The sequence below is a fragment of the Eublepharis macularius genome, chromosome 1, assembly GCF_028583425.1.
Source record: "Eublepharis macularius isolate TG4126 chromosome 1, MPM_Emac_v1.0, whole genome shotgun sequence".
Taxonomy (NCBI): Eukaryota; Metazoa; Chordata; class Lepidosauria; order Squamata; family Eublepharidae; genus Eublepharis; species Eublepharis macularius.
This window is the reverse complement of record NC_072790.1, coordinates 117554354-117581315: the sequence shown is the minus strand read 5'-3', so window position 1 is coordinate 117581315 and position 26962 is coordinate 117554354. Positions and strand designations below refer to the sequence as shown.

The 26962-nt window shown below is 39.3% G+C and overlaps 1 protein-coding gene across 2 annotated transcripts in view; it reads right to left on the bottom strand.

The window, feature by feature from the left end:
- Positions 1–238: 238 nt before the first annotated feature.
- The window catches only part of MYB (MYB proto-oncogene, transcription factor), a 39828-nt gene continuing 13104 nt past the window's right edge, over positions 239–26962 (bottom strand). The window contains exons 6-16 of one of the 2 annotated variants that reach the window (XM_054976616.1): positions 24447–24678; positions 23580–23660; positions 21799–21903; positions 19732–19989; positions 18224–18586; positions 16884–17026; positions 15161–15275; positions 14941–15060; positions 13965–14075; positions 12305–12412; positions 239–1658 (exon numbers count right to left, since the gene is read on the bottom strand). In XM_054976616.1, the coding sequence (XP_054832591.1) occupies positions 1542–1658; positions 12305–12412; positions 13965–14075; positions 14941–15060; positions 15161–15275; positions 16884–17026; positions 18224–18586; positions 19732–19989; positions 21799–21903; positions 23580–23660; positions 24447–24678 (1753 nt within the window). In that variant the 3' untranslated portion in view covers positions 239–1541. The remainder of the gene's footprint in view (positions 1659–12304; positions 12413–13964; positions 14076–14940; positions 15061–15160; positions 15276–16883; positions 17027–18223; positions 18587–19731; positions 19990–21798; positions 21904–23579; positions 23661–24446; positions 24679–26962) is intronic. The other variant, XM_054976608.1, reaches the window with a different exon arrangement.

Below are 26962 nucleotides of genomic sequence, written 5' to 3'. Positions count from 1 at the left end.
AAGATAATGTTAGGTTTAAGTTTTGCAGAAGCATAGATAAGCGTAATACTTTATGCCTTGTGAAAACACCCTGGGGAATTTTTTTGTCTTTTCGCTTCCCCCATTTATTGAGTTCCTGGTGGAGCCATTTCTCCACCTGCGAGAAAGGCCATTATATTGTTTATTGCAAGGCCTGGTTGTTTGGCAGGTGGTTGTAGCAAGAATAGTATTTTTGACAAATGCACTCAACTCAAATGCAAATTTTTACAAAATGACACGCTTTATTTATCTACAAGGCAGTACAGTGTATTATAAAAATGTTAAGTGCAGATCAGGGCTGCACCTAATTCTATTTGTTAAGGCAGCAAAGCTAGAAAAAGAAACAACCTTCTCTTAGAATTCGTCAAGGTTGGAGATGGCAGTCCAAAGGACCATACTTTTAAAAAATGGATTTTGTGTATGAAATCCAAATTAGGGAATATGAAGACAAAACAGTAGAAAACAGAAGACACAAGCAAGTTCTGATCTCCCAAATGTATGTAATTTGCAATTCTTCCTGTTACAAAGTAGTCAGAATACACACAGACATGTACATAAAATCTCCCAAAAACAACCAGTGTTTCAAAGTATTGCTTGTAAAAGTGAGGAAATGAAATCATGTTTCAGAAACGCTAGTGCATAGTTAAGTTAGCTAGCCTCCACTTTTTTCCTTTCTTTCTCTTATACCCCTTTATGGCCCTTTTCCCACTAGTAGGCTATCTACATGCTGTAAAAGTATAGCAGCAAAACAAAACAAACCCACAGAATCCATTTGGCATTTACAAAATTAAATTACTGAATAAAAATATAATTTGTTCTCATAAAACTATGTTTCATACAGTAATAATTTTTAAAAGCAAGCTATTTTTTTAAAAAAACTCAACAGATCACACACATGTATAATAAACAAGCCTAGCCCTCCTCTAATGAGTGGAACCATACTTCAAATGGTACAGATGTGCAAACATCTGCCATCTTGCTATAATCTCCCACCCCTCCACCATCTCTTAAATGAGCATTGGTAGTAATGCTTTTCTTGTAGAATTTTATGTCAAGACAGTTATTCAGTGATTTAAAATAAATGGTGGATGAGTGCCAGCTCTTAAAAAAGAAAAGAACATCTTGTAAAACTTACTCACTGGCAGGGAACTCCTCACTGAATTAATACTGGTGCATTCGATCTCCAATATTTTAAAATCATTTTAAAAATCATTTTTTTTTTAAAAAAAAAAATCTGACTTCACATTATTAATCGCATCAAACTCAGTACCTAATAATTTAGGCAAGCTTCATTACTAAACAGACTTTTTTTAAAGTTGGGTGAAATCCAACCTGAGTAGATAGATAGATAGATATATGCTTTTGTGATTATATGCACTTTGTGCTGCTCCCAAATGTTGTACCACAACAACAAAAAAAGGCTTTTCTCCCATTCACAAAAAGGTTTCCTAAATAGGAATGGTAAATCCTAAATTAGCTGGAAGTGTTTTGAAAAGAAAACATAATGCTCACTGGAAGACCGTTTACATGACCAGAGTTCTAGTTGAGAAAGTATTCATATATTTGCGTCCTGGATCAGAGAAGGTCAGCTGGTCTTCTGTCTTTCCACAGGATGCTGAATCCCATGTGTTGCTAAAATGCTGAAGAAAGAAAAAGAAAAATTAAACTATTTTTAAAGAACAGGACACAACCCAATCCTTTCTGTACACCTAGGTTTGTGGATTTACTGCACTTGCTCCTCCTCTGTGGTCTCTGTTGCATGGATTTCTTCAGTTCAGACTATGAGTAGCTTACATACGTTACACTGAGAAGTAGGGCTGCAGCTTTTACCAATGGGAAGGGCCGACAACTCTCCCGTTGTGAGTAAAACAGGGTTGCACTACCTGTAGCTATTGATCATTTATTGTCTTTTGTGCAGGGACACATTGGGACTGTACAGGCACAGGCCAGCTATGGAGAAAGATTCTGAAACTCTCAAAATACGGGGGCGCTCCCCCAACTCGACATGCATGCAAGGGTTTTTCCCGCCGAAATACGTTGTGGGGCAGAGCAACCCTCTGTCTCTCATTTCCCTTAATTTGCCAGGGTCAAACCTGAGACTCTCACAGCAGGACAGGAGGGAGGGAATGTGTGCCTGCAAAGAAGACACTAGACGAACAACAGTTACAGGTAAGTGCAACCCTGTTTTCATCCAGAGGAGTTAGCCGTGTTAGTCTGTAGTAGCAAAATCAAAGAGTCCAGTAGCACCTTTAAGACTAACCAATTTTACTGTAGCATAAGCTTTCGAGAACCACGTTCTCTTCGTCAGTCTTCTATGCAGTCCCACATTGGGAGTATAGCAAGCTACTCAGCAAGGGCGGAGAGTATGAGAGGTCTTGCTGAACAGCAAATGGAGGGCAACTGTTCTAACTCCAGTGGAACTGAGTGTACCTGCACTCTGGGCAGGGATTGATGGAACTGAGAAAGGCGGAACTGATGTTGATGGATCCGATTTATTTGGATTCATAGTAAAGAGGGAATGTAACTCGTCTGTTGGACTCACCTCCTCCTCCTCCTGGTGTAAGGTTGGGGTGGGTGGAGGTGAGGGAATGGATGGGTGGAGGTGAGGGAGTGGAAGGAGCTGTGATAATTTCTTCCTCGATAATCAGCGAGGGTGTCAAGGAAGGTGAGTGATGGTGATGGCAATGCAATGAGGTAGGAGCCAGTCTTCTAGAATGTTTGGTCTTTGCCTTTGATTTTTTTTGTTAGCAGTTCTGATATGGCATACTCGGATCATTCTGGCAATCGGTGCTTAGCAGTTTCCACCTTGTGCTTCAGCCGTCGGATAGGTGTTGATGCCCGAGATGGGTGGGATTCAGCAGGCGGTGCAGTCACAGCCAATGAACGGTTCTTCATTGGATCCAGTGTACGAGCCTTCGGAACTGAGGAAGGTCGTTCAGATTGGGGGGGGGGGGGGTCAGGTCTATGGTCAGCACATGGCTTTGCTGCCGGCTTGTTGGAGCCTGACACCATTTCTCACACTGCTGCCTTCAGGCAGGCCTGATCACTTCTGACCTTTGGGGTGAATTGCTGGCAGTACTGACAAGCAGAAACGTTATGATAAAGGCAGAGTTCATGTTCATCCATATGCAACATTTTTGTGTCACATTTGGCACACTTTTTAAAGAGTGCTCTTTGAGACATGTTTGGATCTAGAAGCTTTATTTTGCTTTACAGCAGATGTAAGATGAGTCTGAAGAGTAATAACGATGAGCGATCAAGAGAAGAACCTTTCTCAGCAGTGGCAAAAAAAGGCAAAAAAAAAATGCTGTTTTTTGGTGGGAAAAGCCTGCACATGTGCATTGAGTGGGGGAAGAACCCCCTATACGTTGAGAGTTTGAAAACCTTTCTCTGTGGACGGCCTGTGCCTGCTCAGTCCCAATGTGGGACTGCACAGAAAACTGATGATGAACAGTACGTAAACTCTCCACTAGCCAACTCAGCTATTTTTATTGGTATCCCATACAAATCCCTTGCTAACGCAGCATATTATATAAACTTCTGATTGCCTGAAATGAGCATTCAGATGAACTGAGTTTATGCATTCCTTATAGGCTTGAAAGATTTCTGCTGAATCACAGTAAACATGATGGCATGGAATCAGTCCATTCCTGGTCATCATTTTAATGTTTATTAACTGAAGTCCAGCTGTTTGAATGTACTTGAGCCATTCACAGCTGGAAGCATACCACATGCCTTTTGACATTTAATATTTTGTACGCTAGTAGAAATTTCTGAATCAGCCTTGGGTTTCTATGAAGAAATGGAAAATGAAGGATTTTTTGTTTGGGCACGCTAGAATTTAAAAACAAGCCAATGGTGAAGTCTTTTAAAAGAATGCAGTTCACAACAGCCCACTATGTAGATCTTTGATAGATTTGTGAGCTAAATGTAGGATTAAGCTGTTCCACTTGCTCTTATGGTTGCCAACAACCTGGAGAAAAAATATGCCTTGCTCCTTTAAGTTTTAATGTGTGGAAAGGAGCAGCTGAAGCTTTTCATGATATGGATAACATTGCCAAGTAAGTAACATCCCATTATGCTTCTGTTAAAGGGGCAGGGGATTTTTGCTCCTGATTGTTGGCAACCCTATCCTATTTAAGGAGGAAGATTCTGACAGCTTGCCCTGAACTCAGTCCAGAAAAGGTTCTATTATTTTCAGGCATCCTGAGCTGTGTGCACCTAGTAGCACACAACTACAAGTAAATGATCCAAAGTGAAAGGAAAAGGAATTGAGATGGTCACGTACATTTCTTAAGCAGTTTAAGGTAATTTTGTTCTCATGGTATTTACAAAAATTAGAAGCTCTACTCAGCACTGTGCAGTACACAGATAAACATATCTGTATCCTGAGTAGCATTCAGATCTTTTGCTTGTTCCCCAGACATGCAAAATATCTTTGTGCCTCAAGCCATTAGTGCAGTAAACATTTCAGCAATCAATGGAATTCATGCATACAGATAAATAATTTTCTCTCCTGCATATTTTTATGTTCTGTGTTGATATCAGAACTGGTAACTTTGCCAGAGCAATTTGTTATCCAATAATGCACAAAACTAGTCATACAACTTTCTGTGTCCCAAAATTCCAAATGCAATTCAGTTACATCACAATGCTAAGAATCCAAATATACAGGAGGGGGATTTGTTTGTGCAGGGTGGAAAGGGGCAGATTTGAATCTAGTCAGGTTATGTAAATAGTACTGGTGGAAAGGCTCTCTCTCTCTGTGTGATGAGTAGCATGTCACATTATGTTCCTATAAAAAGACCATGGCGACCTGTTCAAAGACCAATACCTTCTGGATTCTTCCCTTCCCTGGAGTTGTGCTACAGCCCAAGTCCAATTTTTTTAATTTATATAACTGACTGTTTTGGTACCACTTCAATCATTATAATAATGCATAGATAAACATTACACAATCACTGAAAGCTCTTGAGAACAATAAAATCTGAAGATGTAAGAAAATATTTTGCTAATCAGTAAAAGAAGTAAGGAATTATGGCATGCTGAAGCTACACAGTCAAATTCATTTTGTTATTTAGATACAAGGGTACAAGAGTTATCAAATTTCCTGCTCCAAACACTTAAAATTCCTAAAAAAGGAAAACAAATGTTTGTTGGGGCAAAAAGAATTCAGCAATGAAAGTGAGCCTTCTTAGTAATAGCATATTCATTATGGGCAGTCATTCATTTGATATGGCCCTCTTTAGCTTTCTGCTTTTTTAGCATGAGAGACCAGCTATCCACCTCTTACTTTCCCAAAGTCAACTCCCAAAATGCTTGACTACTAATCAAGTGGACTGTGTGTCTGTGAACTAGAGGCACGGTGTTTGATCACCTTGTAGCTCAACTTGGGGTCTCTACTTCTTCATATTAACAATAAAATTTATTATAAAGTCAACAAACCTTTCAGTAATACTTCTTCAAATGATAGTCAGGGGTGTCACATAATTTTCCTGTTTTTGTAGGAACACTCTCCAGTGCAGCCACCTAAAACAGCCACCAGTGGCCATTTCAGTAGCTAATACAGGGGGGAAGCCTCAGTGCCTCATTAAGGAGGTAACAAGATGTCCTCCGCCTCAGAGGGAGAATGATATATTCTCAACCCTATATGCAAAGATGAATTTTAGGGTGAAAAACCATTTGGCAGGTTTATATTTTTATTTATGTTATGTTATTTTTTTTATATATATATATATATATATATATATATATATATATATATATATATATATATATATATATATATATATATATATTTGCATTGCCATGAATTTTCATATGCTTTGTACTCCATTTACATTCTAACAACAAATCTAAGTGGATCCAGTATAAAATAACATTTTGAATGAAAGATTATTTAATAGTCTTTTAAATTGTTTAGGTATACTTGACCATTTCAGAACGTTGACTCAGCAAAGGGCTATGCAGTAGGATCTAAAGAAAAAGTGAAAACACATGCACAGACAAATTTATAAAACTGCTTTACACTCAGACACACTCTTGGTCTAGCAGTACAGACTACTCTGACAGGCACTGGTTCTGCAGCATCTCTGGTTGAGATTGCTATCTGATCAAAAGGGAGATGCTGGGGTTTAGACCTGCAACCTTCTACATGCAAACTAGTTGCTCTACTACTGAGCCAGAGTTCCCCCTCAAAGCTAAAATGCTGTTATGGAACACTTCTGAATTCTCATAAGAATGTGAAGCATTAGACACATAGATCTCTTGCTGCTATCTAGGGTTCTGGAACTAAAATTTCACATCTTAAAACAATGGAATCAACTGGCCACATATGAAGATCATGAAGCTGTTATATGATTTGCAACTGTAATATTGTATATTCATTTCCTGTAACCCACTTCAGTTCCATTCTTTTGGAAGAAAAGTGAGGAAGAAATTTTTAAATAAATAAACCGAAATTTGGTATACAGAAGCTCTTGTCTAATGGCTGTTTCTTCTCCTGGTGACATTCCGTATAAACAGTAGCCTGGTTTCATTATGCAGATATGCAGAAGTGAGTAGAGATCTAAATTCATTGCAACACACAACAACTTGATATAACAAGATAGTAACCACCCTGTTTGTCACGACAAAGTTCTGGAATTCTCTCCATGGGTAAACAAAAATTGTCGATTTATCCAAACAATCCTAAATTAACCACATTTGAAACTACCTTAAGCCCAGTTTGGATGATGCTCCCCTACCGTCTCCCTACACACAGTGGAAGCGAGATTGCACAGCCCTGTCTGCTCCATCTCCAGCATCTGCAGTTGTTCATAAATCTGGATAGAGTTACACATATAACATTTCTGTGTATACTGACCAACAAGCTGGGTGGCTAAGACTATTGCTTTAAAAAGTTACATTGACCAGAATTAATAGTTATGATTTCTTTCAGCTACTGGGAAACAAAAGTTGTGCTCTACCAAGATTAGAGACTGGTTTTGAGGATGTTCATGAGAGGCCTCTGAATTCCAAAAACTCTGAAAACTGTATGTCATGCCATCAAACTGATGCTCAATTAAAAAGAAGTGTTGGCTTCTGTAGAAAAAACAAATCCCAATGTACGAGACACAGATTTAAGCAGGAACTAAGATCTGAGTAGAACTTTGTTAATGGCTGAAACGTAAGCTGCAAGAAAGACTAATGAGTAATGACCCTCCATTCAGCTCTGATTCCAGAGTCTTAGAGCCAAAACACATGAGAAGAAATACCTAGATTCAGCACATGTTCTCTTACCTCAAGGTTTGCCGGGATCTGTAGGCGTCCTGGAAGCTTAAAGTTTAGCATTTACAGAGCAGCAGGAAGGGAAATACAGGCGCCTGTATTTTCCTTCTCCTTCCTGCTGCTCTGTAAATGCTAAACTTGTTCTCTTACCTCAAGGTTTGTTGGGAAGTGTAGGTGTCTTGGCAGCTTAAAGTTTAGCATTTACAGAGCAGCAGGAAAGGGAAGGGAAATACAGGCGCCTGTATTTCCCTTCCTGCTGCTCTGTAAATGCTAAACTTTAAGCTTCCAGGACGCCTACAGATCCCGGCAAACCTTGAGGTAAGAGAACACGTGCTGAATCTAGGTATATCTTCTTGTGTGTTTTGGCTCTTACTCCATGGTTGCTTGTGAGGCTATGAGGGATATAGGAAGAGACCACTATCACAAAACAGCAAGCCAGGAAGGGGCGGACTGTAACATTTTTTTCATGCCACCCTGTAATGATTTTTTTGTTTTTGCCTTAAACCTTTCAAATCCTTTGCTTTTGGACCTTTAATTCATCTCTTCCATACATTACTTTAAACTTATAATTCAGGAGGGCCTTAGTCCCAATCAACACTTGTTATATTTCCTCTCACACAGAGCTTAGATGTTCTCTACTTTATCCAAGTTTGTCCCTCAACAACACCTTCCCCTTTGTGTTTGTGTGACCTATATATTGCTGCTTTCCTGACTCCCTCAAAAGGCTTGGCTTTTGCCTTAGACCTCCCCAGTTAAACTGGTAATATATAGGAAGGCTTGTTATAGATGGTAGTTTGACAGAACAATCAGCACATGAGGGTAGTTGGGAGAAAATGAAGGATTTTTTTCTTAATCAAAAGTAGAATTTATTTTTAAGTATATAAGCTTTATGGTTGCAGAGTTTTGATAAGTGTAATGATTTCAGAATAGTTCTTAAGCTTGGTGGTTTCAAATATAATTATATCTTCTTAAAGATATTTTCACAGACTCAGTCACACAAAGTAATCTTCCACACAGTTCTTCACAATCAGAATAAACTGCACAGAGGCATAGACTGACTCAGGCCTTTCCACACAGCTCGCATGAACTAGTTAGATCAATCTCTCACTCAGATATAAACAGATTTTCTCCCTCATGTTCACACACAGTTTGCCTGACTTAGAATTTCACAGAACACCACACAGTCAGTTCAGGCTCCACACAGGTTGCCAGCTTTGCACAAAATAAATATTTTCTCTCAGAAACACACAGACACAGGTTGCACACAGCTTGACTGTTTTGACCAGAATCAGTATTTTTTCTCTCAGCATACTCTCTCAAAACTCCAATTCATGTCACCCCTAGGGTACAGCTGCTGCCCAATCAGATTTCACTCCACTCACCCATCCAACCCCCTTCCTTCGTTCCTCAGAGGCCTGCATTTTAACTAACAGAACAACTTTGAAAAAAAACCACATTAGCAAGCAGAAATAAAATCTAAACCATTTAAATGCAAAACATTGTAAGGATACTGTCTCCTTACTGGCAAGTGTTCAGTTCAACTGACTAAACTTGGTAGCCACATACCTACAGCAGATGTGCCCTGCCTCTGCTTGGCAATACTCACAACTAAGAATGTAAGGCCTTCTTACATGCCCCCTCTCATGCCATTAAAATTTTTTGCACAAAGACAATCCTGCAACAGTGGGTCTTAACTCCTTGGGACCACAAATATATGAGAAATCTTTTACTATTGTGCTGAAAATACTTCTTAAGCAATGGATCTGTTCATTCACAGGAAACCCTTAAAAGGTTAAATATGAATTAAAAAGGCAAGTTCTGTAAACTTACATTAAGTTCATGTATAACCATCAAGCCCTGGTTTATTTTCAGCTGTGTCACTCCTGGTTCATTTTGTTACACCAGCAATCCTACCAGCACATCCTTCTTCTGGTAACACAATTATCTCACTTATCCTGTAACGTGCCTTCTGCTGCCCCAGGCAGGAGTAAATGGTAAACAAAAAGCTTTAACTGGGATATCCAGTTGAAGCACTTTCAATAAAAATAAATCCTTTAGGGGAAAGACAACAGTAAAGTCAAGGCTGGGCAAAGGTGCTTTTCTCCACCTACATGAAATGCTGATTCACACACTGTTTTTTTTCTGTCATGGCGTTATTCCCACCAGGCAACCCCTATGAAAACATAACATGTGAATGTGTAATATATATGCTAAACATGAGATTTATGAAGACCAAAATTTGGAATACATGCAGATTCTAATTTATGCTAGCAGTGTGAATGACATATTCACAGTATTTATACATAAGGTCAAATATGGGGATCACTTTTTAAAAAAATGACTTCAGAACTGGATTATGTCTTAGACCAATATACTGTTACTATTACTGTGATTACTGCAAATAATCAGAATGCTTGTTTTACACTGAAACAAGATACTGAAAAGAGAATGGCTGTTATCCTTGCTTCTTGAAACAAAATTTCTATAAGAGCTTCAGGGTTTCATTCCTAGAGAGGCTGATTGCTTTTCTTTTTTCTCAGTAATTTTTAAGGGACTGAGAACTGCAGACCATTTATTAACCCAGGCCACGTCATACCACAGTGGAGCAGAGACTAAATCCCAGGATGTTCATATATTGTATTTTTACAGAAGCTTTACTCAGTCAGTCAATCAATCAATACCTTTATTGGCATAAAACAAAATTAAACCAACCTGTATTTAAATATACAAAATACAATCAGAACTTAGCTTTACTCAGTAAAGCACCCCCTGCCCACAGGATCACTTTGGTGTCTAAGGCTGCAGTCCTAAGAACACTTACCTGACAATAAGCCCCACTGACTAAAACAGGAATTACTTCTGAGCAAACAAAAATAGGATTGTAGTGCCTATGACAATGGTATGATTTATGGTTCTAAAGATAGTGGAGATACCTGAGAATTCAAAATTGGGAGTGAAAAATATCATCCTTCAACATGGGGATGTTGAAACAGTCAATACAACCATAAGGATCTCTCAGAGTTTTATGCTAATTTGTGTCTCCAGAGGAAGTGGAAATGCCAGTGCTAACACTACTTTGGCTGTGGTTGTCCTTGAGGATGTAAGTGCAAACAGGTGGCCAGAGCTTGTGTTTAGGGGAAAGGGTTAATGCAGAAACAATACAGTGGAAGCTCCGTTACAATATTTTGATCATCAAGAATGTTGGTCATGAACCAGAAATAGAAATCTATGCAGCATAACCTGAAAAGATGTGCACCTGGGACAGGTGGGAGTGGGGATGGAATCCAGATTTTGCACAATTTCTCCTCCTCGAGAGGCCATGCCACTCACCACCAGCGAGGCTGAGAAGGGGCAAAAAGCCTCTGCTGATTTCTCTCCCTTTTCCTGTTTCTATCCGTCTAGAATCTGGTTCATCTTATTGATTGCTCCAGTCACCTATCTGAGAGAGGGCACGGTGGGCTTTGTGTACACAGCCTTGTACTGAGTTTAAATATCCATGGCTCAGGATAACTCCAAGATTACCTGTGGGAGGTGGTTCTTTCAACCACCATTTATCAGCTCTAAGCTAACAAATAAAAGACTAATGCAAATTTCAAGTTAAAGTAATAAAACAATTTCACATCATTTACTTTAGGAATAATCAATCAGTCCTAATGTACTTATTTACCTAAGCAACACTAATAAAATAGACAACATATTTTTGGTTCAGCATTGTAGAAGCAGAGGTGATTTATTTATTGATGTTCAAAGCGAGGGCTGGATGTGAGTTCCATTCATGTGAAATTTGTAGGAACCCCAAGTTATAACTTTTATATATGTTGGGCTTCACTATTGTCTCTTGGAATTAAATTGAGAACAAGACTGTTTAGCTTAGCTCATTATTTAGCGCTGCTGTAATTCTTTGCTTTATAATTTTTGCATATCTGTGTGACAAATTTTAACTGTGGCAAACTGGTTTGAGAGCCAATCTTGGCTTAAAAGCAGCACATAAATATAATAATTGCATTTTAAAGATTTTCTTAGGCACTTGGCCAGAGGACAATTACTAGCATATAAGCAATTATTTTCCTATTTATCTCTGTGGCTACAGAAGTTACTGTGTACTATGGCTTACCAAATCCCACGTTCAAATATCATTCTTTTATTGGAATGTTAAGTAATCAGCCATTCATTAGTTCAGACAGAAATTGATCAAATCTAATCTCAAGAAAGGAGTATATGAAACTTGATTTCTCTAGTGCTGTTTATAGTGTTGAATTCTATAGGCATTCCAACGATGGAAGAGGGATGATCATGCCAAATTCTCTTCTTGACTGCAACCTCTCAACCCATATGACTTTTTGACTGCAGCTGCTCCCTGCCCCCGCCCCCCGAAATATTTCAGGATTCACAGGGGGTGACTGAGTAAAGAGGAAAGTAAAGAAAGATCTACTTCTGTCAATGTAATGTTCATAGTATCCATCTCATAGCTATTCCTTCCATTCTGCTATTCCAGATGGCTCTCCCATTAAACTGAGCTGAAATTCACACTTGCAAAGAAATAAATTACTCATGCATTAAATATTTGCCAAGACTTATGCAAGGAAAATCAGTTATATACAAGTGCATACTTAACCAATGTAAAAATGAAACAAGTAATAGTAGCAAGAGGGGAACATTTCTATCTTCGTTTTTGTTGACAGGATGCTGCATTTCTCTTCTTTAGTTTGCAGAAGAAAGGAATGTAACCTATGAACTACTGTACCAAAATGTCAACAGGTCAGCTATTCTGTTTTCCTTACAGCTTCTTGATGTTTGAATTTTCTAGTTATAAAATGGTAGACCCGTGAGCAGTCAGTCAGTATTTAGTTCTTAGTCAACCAAAACTACAGCATTGATTCATTGCACAATAAAGCAAAACCTTCCATTTCAGAATTAACTTGAGTCTCTTCGTTGTAACAAACATCTTTTCTGCATCTGAAAGCATGGTGTAAAGAAATCCGTACTGCAAATTATTTTTTAAAAGATTTTTTGTTACCTGAAGTGGGCTACCTGATGATCTATTTCTATGCAATGCAAATAATTTATGAGCATTCTCCTCTTCTTCTGATGGAGGCATCTTTAAACCGGAACTGGTAAGCAGATTCTGAAGACAAACACCAACAACAGCAATTATAAAGGAAGCATTAAATAATGATTATGTTGAAAGAATTATTTTAAAAGGCACACAGAACAGTTGTGTTAAAAGACAATACTGTGTACTGTCATTTGCAGAAATATCCTAGGACAATGACCAAGAAGCAAGTTCCAAATGGGAAGCCTGAAATATGAAGTAGCAAGCAGTATGAGTTCAGGTTCAGACTGAGGGTCTCACCACACGAGACAAAAATACACCCAAATTACACGGGTAATTTGAGTGTATTTTGTAATTTGAGTGTATTTGAGTATAATTCAAGTATATTTTGTCTCGTGTGGTTGGACCCTCAGATCCTTTGCCCAATGCTCAGCCAAATTCAAGGAAGGGATGGATTATGAACATCTCTCTCTCCTTAAAATACTCTTTAGCTTCCCCCTCCTTCCACATCTTTTCCAGGGTGCAGAGAGCTGAGAAAGGGGGCAATAGTATTTGCAACCCTTCCTCCACCCAGACATGGGGCAATGTTTCGCTGACTGAGAATTGTTTTTGTGATGTCATCACATAGCCACATATAATTGACATAGGGCTCCCAGAGGACCTATATTTTTCATTGAAAATGTTCACTGGAGAATATTTACCACAGTACTATGTGTATGTACTGGCTTGGAAGTAAGCCTCTATGAACTCAATCAATCTTACTTCTAATTAACCATGCACAGGATGGTTAACCATGCCAGGTTCTTAAGTCGGCATCGAAGTGAAAAGTTTCAGCATATTAATTAAGCATAAGCTTAAACCCTAAGCAGCATTCTGAACTGAAAATAATCATAGCTACATACTACACTGAGGCTCTCAGCCTTTTGATCATAATACTCACCTACAACACAAAAAACCAAAACAAATACAAACATGGACTGAATTTAGATCAAGAAAGCGGAATACCAGTAAACTAATTAAAATGCAAGCAAAAACAGCCTATATTTCATTGTAATCTCATGTATATTGAAAAAGTTGATTATGGCATTTACAAAGTGATCTGACCAGGGAAGCATTGTCCATTACTTCCACTGACTTTAGGAAATTAAGGCCAGAATTTTGTTTCAGCTTTTAATGCACCTTAAATATGGTATTTCTACATGTGAAATATGAAGAAATGATGGATGACAGGGAAAATTGGGCATCATCCAGTCAATGTTAAGTACTCTGTAATTCCACTGATTCAACAGGACAGTTACACATCTATGTAATCAATGAGATTTCCCTGTACCTCACTTTGACTGGGTCAAGTTTTTCCCTTCTCTCCTGTGCTTCAGAAGAGGGATCAGTGAGGTATAAGCAAGAAGCTCTATCCAGGGTGCCACAGTTTTTACTCTGAAAAAAATGCCCCCCCCCCTCTGCAGTATGAACAGACTGCGGGCAAGCTACTACATGATAGCAATACAGTGAAAATATCTCACTAAGCCAGATTTGGTGCCTGAACTATATCTTCCTTATCCTATTCTGGTTCAGAATATATTAGGCTTTAAACAAACAAACAGATCTCCATACTATTTATACATACCGGTACATCTTCCACAGTAGATGTATATGTGAAAAGCTGTGTGTTCAGACCTTCCCCTTCCCAATGGTTTGAACAGAAGAAGTTTCTAGATTTACCTGTTGGAGACTCCACCTGCAAGCAGAAAGAGAGACAAAAAAAGCAATAATTGACATATCCCATGATGACTAAGCAGCAAACTGATTCCATATGAGCTTGGCCTACACCTTAAATTCAATTTATTTGTTCTAACAGTCAATGTACAGTTAACACTGAATTCATGGATTTGATTTGGCTAGTTCATTCAGTCTTTTTAGAAGTCTAAATGGAATTTTTTTTTTTATACTGGGCATCAATTAAGAATTATTCTATGAAACAATCTTGGGTAATCAAGGCTTCACATATTAACTTACTTGTTTCTGAGAAACCCCACCCAAGACAACATGGCCAATACACATAAGCCTTTTAGATATTGCACCCTAAGCCAACAATTATATGGTAGTTTCCAATAACTGGTTTACTTTGCTGGACAAACTTTATCTTTGTACTATGCAAATGAATATAATTCCACAAAGGTTTTAATAAAAAATATCTGACTTCAACAGAAACAAATCAGGTACTAATGGTACTATTTACCACAAAAACAAGAGGAAAACAGGAAAACCAACTGTCTCAGACCAGTGGTCCATTTAACTTACTATTCTGTTTCTCATAATGCCATGCATGGATGGTTCCTGCAACATTTCAGTGAAGTTAATGGCTGCTCCACTCTTTGGTGTTTGCTCCAATAATCGTAGATTACAAATGCTTTAAATACGTTGATTCATTTTCTGATCATATACAAACAGTCGTTGGTATTCTTGTTCTTTATGAATATCGAAAGTCCTTTTTATGAATCGAGTTTCCCAAACTGTTTTTGTCGCAGCAAGTGAACTGAAGGCTTTTCATGGCAAACAGAGCCACGTTTAACATAGGCTTAAGGAAATATGGTTTGACTCACCTCCTGCTTGATTTTCTTCAGCAAAGGGGATCCACTTTCACTTAGGCCAGCGACAATACCAGATTCATCAGACTCTTGTTTGATAACATCCTGCAGCTCATCTCCAAGATGACCTGGCGTCTGAGGTTAAATGGAAGAACAAGCACATAGTAAACCAACATACAGCCTCCTCACAGGAATCCCATTCATATCACTTAACACCCCCCTCCCCAAACCTTACCAGCATCTTTAAGGGTCCATATTTGAATTCTTGAGCTGCAAGTGCATTTTTAAATGGAGTGGGTGTTCTTGGAGAACTCTCCAATATTGATCTCTTGATAGCCGGAGTTCTGAAACTGACAACATGAACATAAGGAAGAAAAAGGGGGAAATTACAGAGAATGGTTCTCTTTGCTGGGACCCTAATGCAAGTAAATATAGTAATGAAGAGAAGGATATGCCCTGCCAAGAGGTCCTGAGTTCCAATTTTGCCCCAGCCACAAATTCACAGGGTGATCTCACATAAGTCACTTTCTCTCAGACTCAGCCCCCTATTTTGAATATGGTGACAATAATACTATCCCACCTTACACTGGGTGTTGTGTAGAATACTGTAATAATGTGTATGAAACACTTTTGGCAATTTGGAAATATGTTATATAAATACTAAATATTATTCTTTTTTTTTTTAAAAAAAGCCAACCTGACAATGATGTAGTCAATTCAATAACAAGTATATCTTTCTTTCTTGAAGAAAGTACATACTGTATGTATGTATGTATTTTATTTATACACCAATGGAGACCTGAAGGGGTTTATAACATCATTCTCCCCCTTCTCTTTTTATCCTCATGAGAGCAACCTTCTGAAGGTAGGTTAGGCTGAGAATTACTGGCTAAGGTCACCAAAAAAGCTTCCATGGCAGAGTGGTGATTCCAACACGAGTCTCCCAGATCCTAGCCCAACATTCTGATAACCACATCATGCTGTCTTATGTCACATATGATAAATAATTAATATGATACTGAAGCATATTTCTTCTACATCCAATTGTCTTTATAACAAAGGTAACAAATAGCCTTCCAAAGTGGTATATAAATAAGTGGGCAAGGATAAACAGATAAAATGTCTGGAAATCTGATCACATATACTGGAGTGCTGTTTACACAAGGTTGCACTGATTCAGGTTGTGAAAACATGGTCTGTGTAAAGAAGTAACAATAAGATACAGCTCTAAACAGAAGCCCTGGAGCCTTATCAGAGCAAAAGCCAAGAGCCAAAGTGATGTAGTAGCAGAGAACTAAGAACAAAGCTTCAAATCCTAGCTCTGCCATGGAGAAACTGGATGATCTTGGGTCAGTTACACTCTCAGTAGGTTTTATTCACAGGATTGTTGTGCAGATTAAATGGGGAACAGAAAACCTCCACCTTGAGATCCTTGGAGGAAAAGTGGGCTAAAAATCACACTAAACAGATGATGCAATCACAAAGTTCCTTTGCACAATGTCCTCATTAATTTCAATGAAAGGAGCTGTTCCAACTGCACACAGAAATGAATATGTGTAGCTGTCTCCCACAAAAGTGGGAGCCCACTTCCACAGAAGCCACATGGGCACTGAAAGCCAACAACTTTAAATTAAATGGTCTAGTATGTATGCAAATAAGCAGTGTTGGATCCTAACTTGGATCTCAGCTAGTTTTTTCCATGGGTGCTGGGGGGGGGGGGGGGAAGAGGACAATTTCTGCTATTTCGCTACCTCCCTTGTGAGACCTCCAATTGCCCCCCAAAGCTATTCCTGGAGGTCCTCAATGCCCCATGAGCAGCACTGTGGAGTGTTTGGGATGCCAATGGAAGAAATGATCAGTGAAAACTGCCCGCCCCCCACCCCCCAGAAATATATAGCCATTAGCTGTTATAATAATATGCTACAAGTAAGCATTTTAAAAACGTAATGAAAACTTACATGTTATTTTCCTTTTGTGCCTTAAATGCTTGGTCTCTGTAAAGGGGAGTTGAAACTGTAACTTTATGAGTACAGAGTGGAGTGGACGTTAGCATAGGATTGGCCAAGTCTAGACTTTCTTGGCTGGATGAGGTGTTCAAGAACTGCAAAGATAAAAACCAACAATGTAAGATATAAAATAGGCTTATCAAAACTATATTGTTCAGCAAAACCAGAAGAGTGGATAAGAATGATTGCAGTATAAATGAACAGGAGTGCTTCTACTCTACTAATTCATGGTGTAACAGTGTACATCATTATTGGTGTCAGATTATGTGGTAAGAGGATTACATCATGAGCCTTTTGGTTGCAATACTCCCAACACAAAGGTTTGTATTTCTACAGCTTGGCCTATGAAAATATATTTCTTAAAGTTTTGTTCCAAAATTATTTATAAAAACAAATATTTATTTTTTTCCATTGGACTTTAAAGGAATTTATTTATAAACGGATGGTCTGATAATATGAAAAAAATGGAGTTTGCCCAACGAAGAGCACTGAATTCTGTTGCATGAAAAAAGACAATTAAAATAAGAATATGAACACTCCTTTTCCCATACGGAAACAGACTGCTTCATTTTCACAGTACAGGTTCCAAAGATGCGCAGGTTTTTTTCTTAATGTCAACGTTTAGCTTATTAAGAAAGAGCTGCTGTTGCAAATGACTGGAACAATGAACTTGCTAACATAATACACTGTTTCAATCTGTATGTCTAAAGTAGAAATCCACAAACCACTTGCTCCCATCTCTGCTTAGTCTCACTGATGTCAATGAAATGGGTTGAGTTTAAGTGGTTTATAGAACACAGCATACAGCATCTCTTTTACTATACAAAACAACATATGCTATTTCAAGCTCAATAATTTAATAAATAATAACGTAACATTGATTTTCCATATCAATTTACAGGGCCAGTTGGATAGTATTTATCATCTGTTCAGTATGAATTTTTTGGGAGTCAGTGAACCATACTGTGAAAGGGATAGAATTACAAAAGAGTTAAAGGAAAGTGGTTAAATTCTGATAGCTGGAGGAATTAAAAGCACAAAGTAACCAAATGAATAAGTAGCCCCTTCAATACCACCAAGAATTAAACACACAGAGAAAAAGAAATTGTCAGTTAGAATGTTGATAGCCTAGACTCAGCGATGAAGAAGAACAATGAATAGATTCAAAATTGGAGCACAATCAATGAGTGGAAAAGTTATTAGTCATTTGTTCAATGATTAGTTTGTCTATGATGTTAACACCTTGCTGACTTTTGAGAATTAGTAACATCTGTGCAGAAATCTTGCTCTACCTGCGAGGGAGAGAATGGCAGGCTTTTGACAGGGGAGCGCTTAGGAGCTGAGTTGCTGACATCAGAAAATAGGAAGGACTTATTATGGCCACTGGCTAAGTGGCTGGGATGCAGCCTCTTTGTGCGCAGAATGACCAACGGAACTGTGCTGCATTGTGAGGCAGTCAAGGACTTTGGCAAGCCCAGGCACTCCTGACTCAACATGGTTTTGCTCCAGTTTGAGAAAGGCTGTCCTTCGGGCCTATATGCACTCGTTTCTGTTTCCTGAAGCTGTGGGGCTTTGCCTGAGGGAGCTCGGCCAGGCGAAGTGTCTGCTTCTTCAGAGAATTCAAAACTGCTGAAATCACCCCATGATGAAGGATCCTAAAAACAATGGGCGGGAGGCACGAATCTATGAGACAATAAATGAAGCTCCCTCATTGTAAAAAACAACAACAGCAGCAATACAACATCTTCAGTAAGAGGGAAATGAAAGGTGGTGAAAAAGTAGTTGCTCTACATGTGATTCAGTTTGAAACAGTTCTGATGTTTTCCTGAATGTGAATTAACAGCGGTTTCTTTTTAAAAAAGCAACCTTTTTCTTGTAAATATATGAAAGAGGCCCTTTTCGTTACATATAGATGTGCTGTATGACCAGTGTGCTTTTATTCTTTCTAGCAAGGTATGATTCTTGTGAAAATGGATATACCAGTGTTTAAACTGAGTTTTATCAAATTAAACCTTTAGCTTCAAACTGTATGTTTAAGGAACCCTGTTTTAATGTTAAGTTCTTACATGAAGATCTTGGAATGTTCATATATTCCATGTGGTCTTTTGAAGTTTTCCAGAAGTGAATGTTCCACAAAGAAGCAGAAATCTGAATAGGTATATGGGATTTACTTACTCACTAGGAAGAAACCTAAAAATACATTTTATGTCTTAAAAATCCCTTACATTTTGGTTTCACATTTTATAGTACAGTATTATCACCTAGAGCTAGTTTTCAAATTAGATTTTATATGTTCCAGTTCCCAAAATCATTTATTTATTAAAATATTTATATCTTGTCTTTCTCTGGGGACTCAGAGTGGCTAACAGTAGACAGAGAAATACATTAAAATCACAAATACACAGCTAATAAAGAAAGAATAATTATTTATCATTACTTGTCTTTGAACTGTAGCATATGAGCAAATTGAGAAGAGTTTTTACAAGAGTTTCTTATCTGTGCTTAATAATACAGCCCACAAATTGTTTAAACTAAACTAACAGTCTGATCCTTCCCATGTTTACCTGGAATTGTCATGTATTTCAACAGGAGTTGCCAAGTAATCATGCACAGAATTGGGCTAGAAGTGTTTTGTATTTGCAGCTCCCAAAGTTGGTAATTGTGCAGCCACGGCGAAAGTGATTACCTATACCAGGTCTTACAGTAAAGGAGCATATAAAAGACAATAAATCGATGTAGAAATAGCATTCATCTCCAGTCCTACGCCAGCCACACATTAGAAGATGACCATTCTACTTACGGAATCTATTAGCTGAAGTGTTTCTGCAAATTCTAAGAGATTCTTAACATTATCCAAGAAGTTACTCTGGTGAACGATCATGCACCTTGCAGGGGAGGCACTTTCTTCTGGCAAGCAGCCATCGTCCACAGGTGGAGATGGAGTGCAATGGTGATGCTCCCCCAAAGAGGAAATGGGTGCACTGTTTCCACCAGTTCTGGTATTGTCCACAATGGTGGTGCTGTGCCACCCTGGGTAACCTGATGTGTGGTTCTGTGTCTAAAGGAAGGGGGGGGAATGGGGAAGAGGAGGAGAAAGAGGCAGAAGGAACTTAGCAATGAAATTGCACAAGGTGTCAGATGGCTGTTGAAGGAAAGATAAAAGTGGTTGCATCATCTAAGCACTTAATGCCTATGAAACAGTTGTCAAGATGTTTCCTTTCATCAGTGCAGCAAGAGCTTGTTTGAAAGGGTAGTAAATTTATAGCTCTCCTTTAGGCATTACCTCATCTTGTGCAACAACCCTGCATCCTGGGCATGTATCTACGGTCTAATAAGCATACTACTGTGGTTGTATGTTGTTCCTCCTAACTCCATAAACTGCCTGAAACTATTTTCCATTTTTGCTATGAGTAGTAAGGAGCTGTCAAGATTCCCCTTGTTCAGATTCAACGTCATTCAGCGTCCAAACGGTTTAGGAGTTTAAAGGAAGGGGAATCTACATCACATTTGAGGTCACTGGCAAATTTTTCCATTGATTTTCATGTATCTGGATTTTACCCAGAGTTGCTTTTTGTTTTTATGCTCTGCCTTTTCACTTTCCTTTCCCTGCCTAGCATTACAGCTTACACCAATGCAATGAAAGGCTGTCAAATCAACGTGGTTAGGAAAGCAGAATAGCAAAATTAATAGGAATGCCTTTCCAGTGTAACCATGCAAAAGTAGAAATTACAAAATGTAAACTATAAGTTAGAAGGGGCCAAACTAAAATGTCATGCACAAGTCATTGTACAGTTAACTAGAAACAAATTAATAATCGATCTGAATTATTCAAACACAGTATCTGCTGGCTATCACATCTCATTTTTCTGCAGTACCTATATTAATTTACTATGTCAGCTGCTTTTCTATTCGTCTCCACAACCTAAACACTGAAAATTAAATAAATAAATACATACATACATACATACATACATATACAGAATTCAGCAATAGCCAGCACTGGTCTTATACATGCAGTTACAGAATCTATTTTTCTTTGCAGTCAAACATTACCAAGCATGCACAGATCTTGACAATACTTGGGCTGTGATTCTCAAACCACCGGAACTCGAATACCATTTCCCAAGGAAATTTGAACTTTCTGTGTTCTCCAGCACGAATGCCACAAGTAAGATGTTACCTTCCTGGAAGAAGCAGGAAGGTCCATAAGGCTGTGATAGTCAGCCCTGCCTACCTGCCTGTCTTTTTTATTCTGATCTGCTTACTAGGCATGGTAGAGACTACAGGCAAAACCACTTGAAGATTGTGGGGAAGTGGGGCTGGGCTGGACATGTGTTATAGTAAACATCAGAGGTGGTACTGCCTCATTCGCTGAGCTTTCCTTGTGGCACATGTGCTAAAAAGGTTGGCTGCCACCGAACTAGACTGAATTCAGGGGTTTGAGGATCATGGGTCAAGGTCTTACTATACAGCTTAAGATAAAGAATATAGCAAAGAAGAAAATGTAAAGAGCAGGCACTACATTTTCATTACACAGTACTCTCAGAAACAGAATTCTCCCCTCAGTTTAAAAGCTAGTTGTGTGTGTGTGTGTGGGGGGGGGGGGTTCTATTGGTTGCCAATGCAGTGGCTGCCATTGCTATCAATTAATATACAAAAGGGAATATGACGAAAGTTATGCACTAGTGTATTTACGAGGGAGGAGTGGAGAAAATGGATATGGGAAATGCTGTTTTCATCCTGTTCAAATGGAAATATAGAGCCTTAATTAGTGTCTGAAGAATAGCAAAGGTTAAAAAAAAGAATAAAAAGAAGCACTGGGGTAAAGCTGCTATCCCTCCATCCAAGCACACAGGGACATTCTTACTGGTAACGCCTGCTGCCCTTTCAGTTCATTCTCAGTCGACATTAGTAGCAACTCTAATTCCTTTATTCGCTTTTCTTTCTCAGGGTCTTCATCATTATAGTGTCTCTGCAATTAAGAGTTAAGGGAAAAGACAAGATAAAGGCCCAGCTGAGTGTTGCAACTACGACAACGATGATGGCTTGTCTTGTGAAACTGCAGCCAAACTAGCCTTAGAGGTAAAGTAATCCTCTTCCATTTAGTCTCCACACTACAAAAAATTGGATTATTTGTGAACTCTTTACTCAGACATTGAAATGGAAAATGTGAAGCCTAAGATACTCTGTATGACAGCTAATGTTATTAATTTCGCCTCAGCATATTTTGTTTAAGTGAGTCAAAATTCCATCCCCAACCCCATTTTCTTTTTGCTGGTGCGTACTTAACACAGGCTCCATACTAACTTAGGTTTGCAGACTAGAACTTCAGGAATGAATATCCTTTTCTCCCTCCCTGGAAAAATCTGTCCCTTAACTACAGTGCATTCTCACAAACAATAACTGTGGCTAAATCTGAGTAGGATTTTCTTTAAAATCATCATAATTTAAGAGAAACCCTGGTATATCCTTAATAGACATGGGCACAAATTGAAACATGAATCAAATTACATGACGAATTGGGCCGATTTGTGTATCATGAAAATGCATTTCATGGGGCTGTTTTTTTCACGAAATCCACGATTTTGGGGGGCCAATTCATTTGATTCGTGAATGATTCCTGATGCCAGACAGGCTGGCACTGATCCATTGATTCCCTAGGCAACATAGGCTCGGAATGTCTGCAGACCTTTTGTTGCCATGGAAACCCCAATCTTAGCTCACATAACCTTGATAGGCAGCTCTCCCTGCCAACCTGAGAGCTCCCATTTTGTTCTATGAAAGCAACAAGCAGTGGGGAGGTGGGCCTTCTGTAGCCATGAGAACACCAAGCTCATCCCGCCAAATCCTGTTAGGCAGGTCTGTCTGCCAACCAGAGAGCTCCTATTAGGCTCTATGTGAGCGTTTCTTATATAAGACACAGCTCTGTGTCTCCTGCTTTCAGTTCCAGTAGACAGAGAGAGAGGGAGGAGCTGTTGTTGGGATCTGGAGTGAGACAGTGGATTTGGGAGCTTTTGGTTGCATTTGCTGCTGCTTCCAAAGAGACTGAAAAGCCTCTTTCTTATTTTCTGCTGTTGTCCTTGCTGGGAAGGTTGTTGGGTGAGGGTGCCTTTTTTCCTTCACCCCACCCCATTTCAGTCTCAGGGCACTGCCTGGCTCTGGGGCACCTGAGGGGACAGAAGGGAGGCAGTCTCCTGGTTAACATATTGCAATCTTCACCAAACTTGGAGGGTGGCTGAAGGAGAGTCTGCTGAAGTCTCCCTGTGAGTTTGGCATATGAACAGGGCCGCTGTACGGCCCCGGGATCTGATGAATCACGAACCTAACGAATCGTTTTGCAAAACGGGACCATTTCATGAAAGTTCGTGGTTCATGACGAACCATGAAACTCATGGTTCATTTCCCCCCATTTCATGCTCATCTCTAATCCTTAGCTGTTGTTAACAGGGAGAAGTTGAACTAATTCCAATTGACTAGAACCATAGCTAGCAGGGAGCCAACACAGTATCTGTACCAGTCCTGTTTCATCATTTGCCATGATAAAGAGGTGAGCTTTTGATAATTTTTGGAAGATAAGGCATTTGTATCTAACTTGCATGTGAAACGTATACCAAATAGACGCTTGAAACGATCTTTAACATTATCTACCTGAATAGCTGCAGCAGCTGGCTGGGGAACATTAACAATATTTACATGCAGTGCTACTGGATACGGAATCTGAGCAGAGACCTAGACCGAAAAGCAAAGAAAAGGCCAAATTACTTATACTAATTACATACTTCCTAATAGCATGGTTGGTTTAAACATAAAGTGCATTCTGTGCTTCATACACCAATCATTCAGTTTCCTCCAAACAAGTTAGCCCTTTAAGACGGGGTGTTTTTTTCTCAATTACAGTATAGTGAGCATCCGCTTGTCCATAAAAAAATATGAGCGTCTATACCAAAGCATGAGGTGTTGGCTTGTGCTGCACTAAAGACTAAGAAAGAAGGAAGGAGGCCCACGGCATGATTCGTAGTTCCCTAAGGGAACAAAAATCCCACACAAATAAACACTAGCCTAAACTTTTATCGGGATGGCACTGATTAGTCAGCATGTCTTTTTCGGCTCTGAGACAAAAACCAAAAACTACACTGCCAGTCGTTCGGTAAAGTGTTTTGGTTTCCTCTAAAACTGGACATTCCCCATTATAAAAGTTTATCTCTTTGGCACCACAGGGGTGAGAGCACAACCCAAAGCCTGAACTCTTAGGCATTTCCTCGTCATCTCTCTGAAAAGATGGGTAAGGAGGATTCGTCACTGTGTGCAAAGATAAGACTGGTCCATCAATAGTTTCGAGCCTGATGAAACCTCCCTACTCAAAACACAGTATGCTTTGGAATATCAGCTAGGGATGGGGGCAGGGATGGCAAACAAAAGGGGAGCGCTATTAGCTGTGGGTTTTCTGAAGTATCTAGCTGGCCACTGTGGGAAGCAAAATGTGATCAACCTAACGAACTATTCCTAGCAGCTTACATTTTGTGTCTCAGAAATATAATAGGAGTAGTCATTTGTAGCTGGGGTCTGAGTAGCTTCTGGCAGCTGCACAGAAGGCGGAGTAGGGGTAAAGCCCATTAAATGGTTACTCTTCGGAAAACTGGAAGCTCCTGAAGGCTGACTGGCTTTGGAGGACTCTTGAAGATAACCTTCCTGTTCAACCTTTCGACGCATTGTAGAATTCCAGTGGTTCTTGATTGCGTTGTCAGTTCTGTGCAAGAATACATGCATATAAAGATGCTGCTAACAAAAAAGATACAGTTCGAGGCAGCAGATTAACCCAGAACAGTTTCATCATCATTCTGCAGTCTTTAACACAATGTAATAGCATTTATATCACAATATGTCCTAATGAGATGTATTCTACCTGAGGTTGAAGCAAATTCCTTCAGCCTCAGGATCCTTCCTCTAGCCTGGCTCTTCCTTTACCAGAAGAACCAGTTAAGTGGAGAAAGGCTTTTTAGGCAGGAGGAAGGCTTTGAGCAAACTTTGCTCAGTAGAATGGTAAGATACAGGTCACTGATTTCACAAGCTTGAACTCTGATTACAAGTTCATGACAAAATGATTTTTGCCACCAAATTCTCTCCTCTGTATCAGCAGCTCCTTGTAACTTCAATTGGCATAAACAAATTAAATTTTGATATACAAAGGTTTCCCCACATTCCTGATTCCAGTGCTGAAGCCAACTCTCATTTGTCTTTCACAATGCATCCAACTTGTTGAAATGAATCTCTTCTGCGGTACCCCATATGCCTATTCTGTAGCACAGCACATGCAGCACCAATTTCATGGTTCTTTGGTGCACCAGGCCTTCTCCTTGTGAAAAATGCCGCCATTTCAAATGCAAGTCTCTGGCATTCCACTCTTGTGCAGAGACAATGGAAAATAGCCCTTCTCCAAACGCTTTTGAACTTGGGTTGCCAACAGGCCTGGAGAAAAATGTCCCGTCTCTTTAGAGGAGGCTCAATGTGTGGAAATGGGTAGCTGAAGCTTTTCACAGTGTAGAGGTAAATAACAACGCCAGATAAATAACATCCCATTCAGTTGTTATTAAAAGGATAGGACATTTCCCCCTTGGCAGCTGGCAATCCTACAAAGAACTGAAACCTGTCATATAATCAGATTAATAAATAACAACTTTTCTGAGATTCAGGATCTGTGTGTGGTTACTGCAGAATGATTGCAATTCATTTTAGGGCTGCTGGCATTAGCATTGATAACTGAGCAGTTTGTGGGCACTCTAGGAGAGCTACCTTCTTCACAGAGAATCGATTCCTTTCTGAAGTATAAGGGCAGACTTAATAGAACAGTGTGAGCTGGTAGGAAATTGGTGGTCATGTTCACCGGAAAGAGCAAAATATGTCCACTTAAAGGGCAACATGAATTCCCAACCCCCCTGCCCTGCACTATGGTATTTTCAGGATGCTTCGATTAGAAATAAAATTGTTATATTACATAAAATAGTATATTATTACAACATTAATTTAAATGGCTTTACAATTATGTTATCATAGTCCATAAAGTATTTTTCTATTCACTACAGGGCTGCTTCATTCTTTTCTTCCAAAAGCGGGATGTATAACGCTCATAGATATTTCATGGATAATTGGGGAGACGGAGGTTCAAATCCATACTTGACCATGAAACTCAATAGAGAGACCTTAAGCCAGTCACTCACTCTTATGTTAATCTCGCTGCCTCTTGCTCTCAGCTAAATCTACCTCACAGGGTGAGAGGTTAAAACAGGGAAGACAGAACAATGTATGCTATCTTGAGCTTCCTCACAAGGAAGGGCAGGCTAAAAATGAGAAAGGCCCATATGATCACTAAGAACAGTGTTTCTCCAACTTTGTTTCAGAGACTCTTTGGATCTACTCCAGGGGATCCATGAGTCTCTTGTAAGGACAGAGGGAAAGGCCTTCTCATGTCCATCTGCCTAATGTGAAAGTAGAGCCCTCTTAATCATCTGGGACATGACTCTCCACATCATGTAAAAGGGTTACAATCAGCTTGCCACATATGGAATCTCATAGAACCATCATCCATCACTTGCGATCATCCAGGGATGGGGAGATGTCTCTAGGTATTCATAAATAATAGCCAATCACAGTTTTCAACTGAACACAAGAAGTTCAGATTTTGTGTAGCTGGACTTTTAAAAAATTTCTATGAGCAGCTCTGAAAGGCCTTTTGAGTTCTGGCCCTAGAAAATCAGTTACCCTCTGTGATTTAAAACCTAGTAGGCCATGTACAGACGATACAACCATTTTTCTTAAACTTGATTTTAAAGTGTAGCCAATGTGGTCTCACTGTATTGTTTTGAAAAGAAAGGCCTCTATGAAACACATATGGTTTGTTGTGTGAACTTTAATAAGGGGCTATGTGGCACATACCAGCAAGGTACGGGAGGATTTGGGGCCCACAGAAAAATTAAATCAAAGGGGAGGCGGCGCATTTAGGTTTTCTAAAGCTGAACTGCTGACCTAAAAGAGTG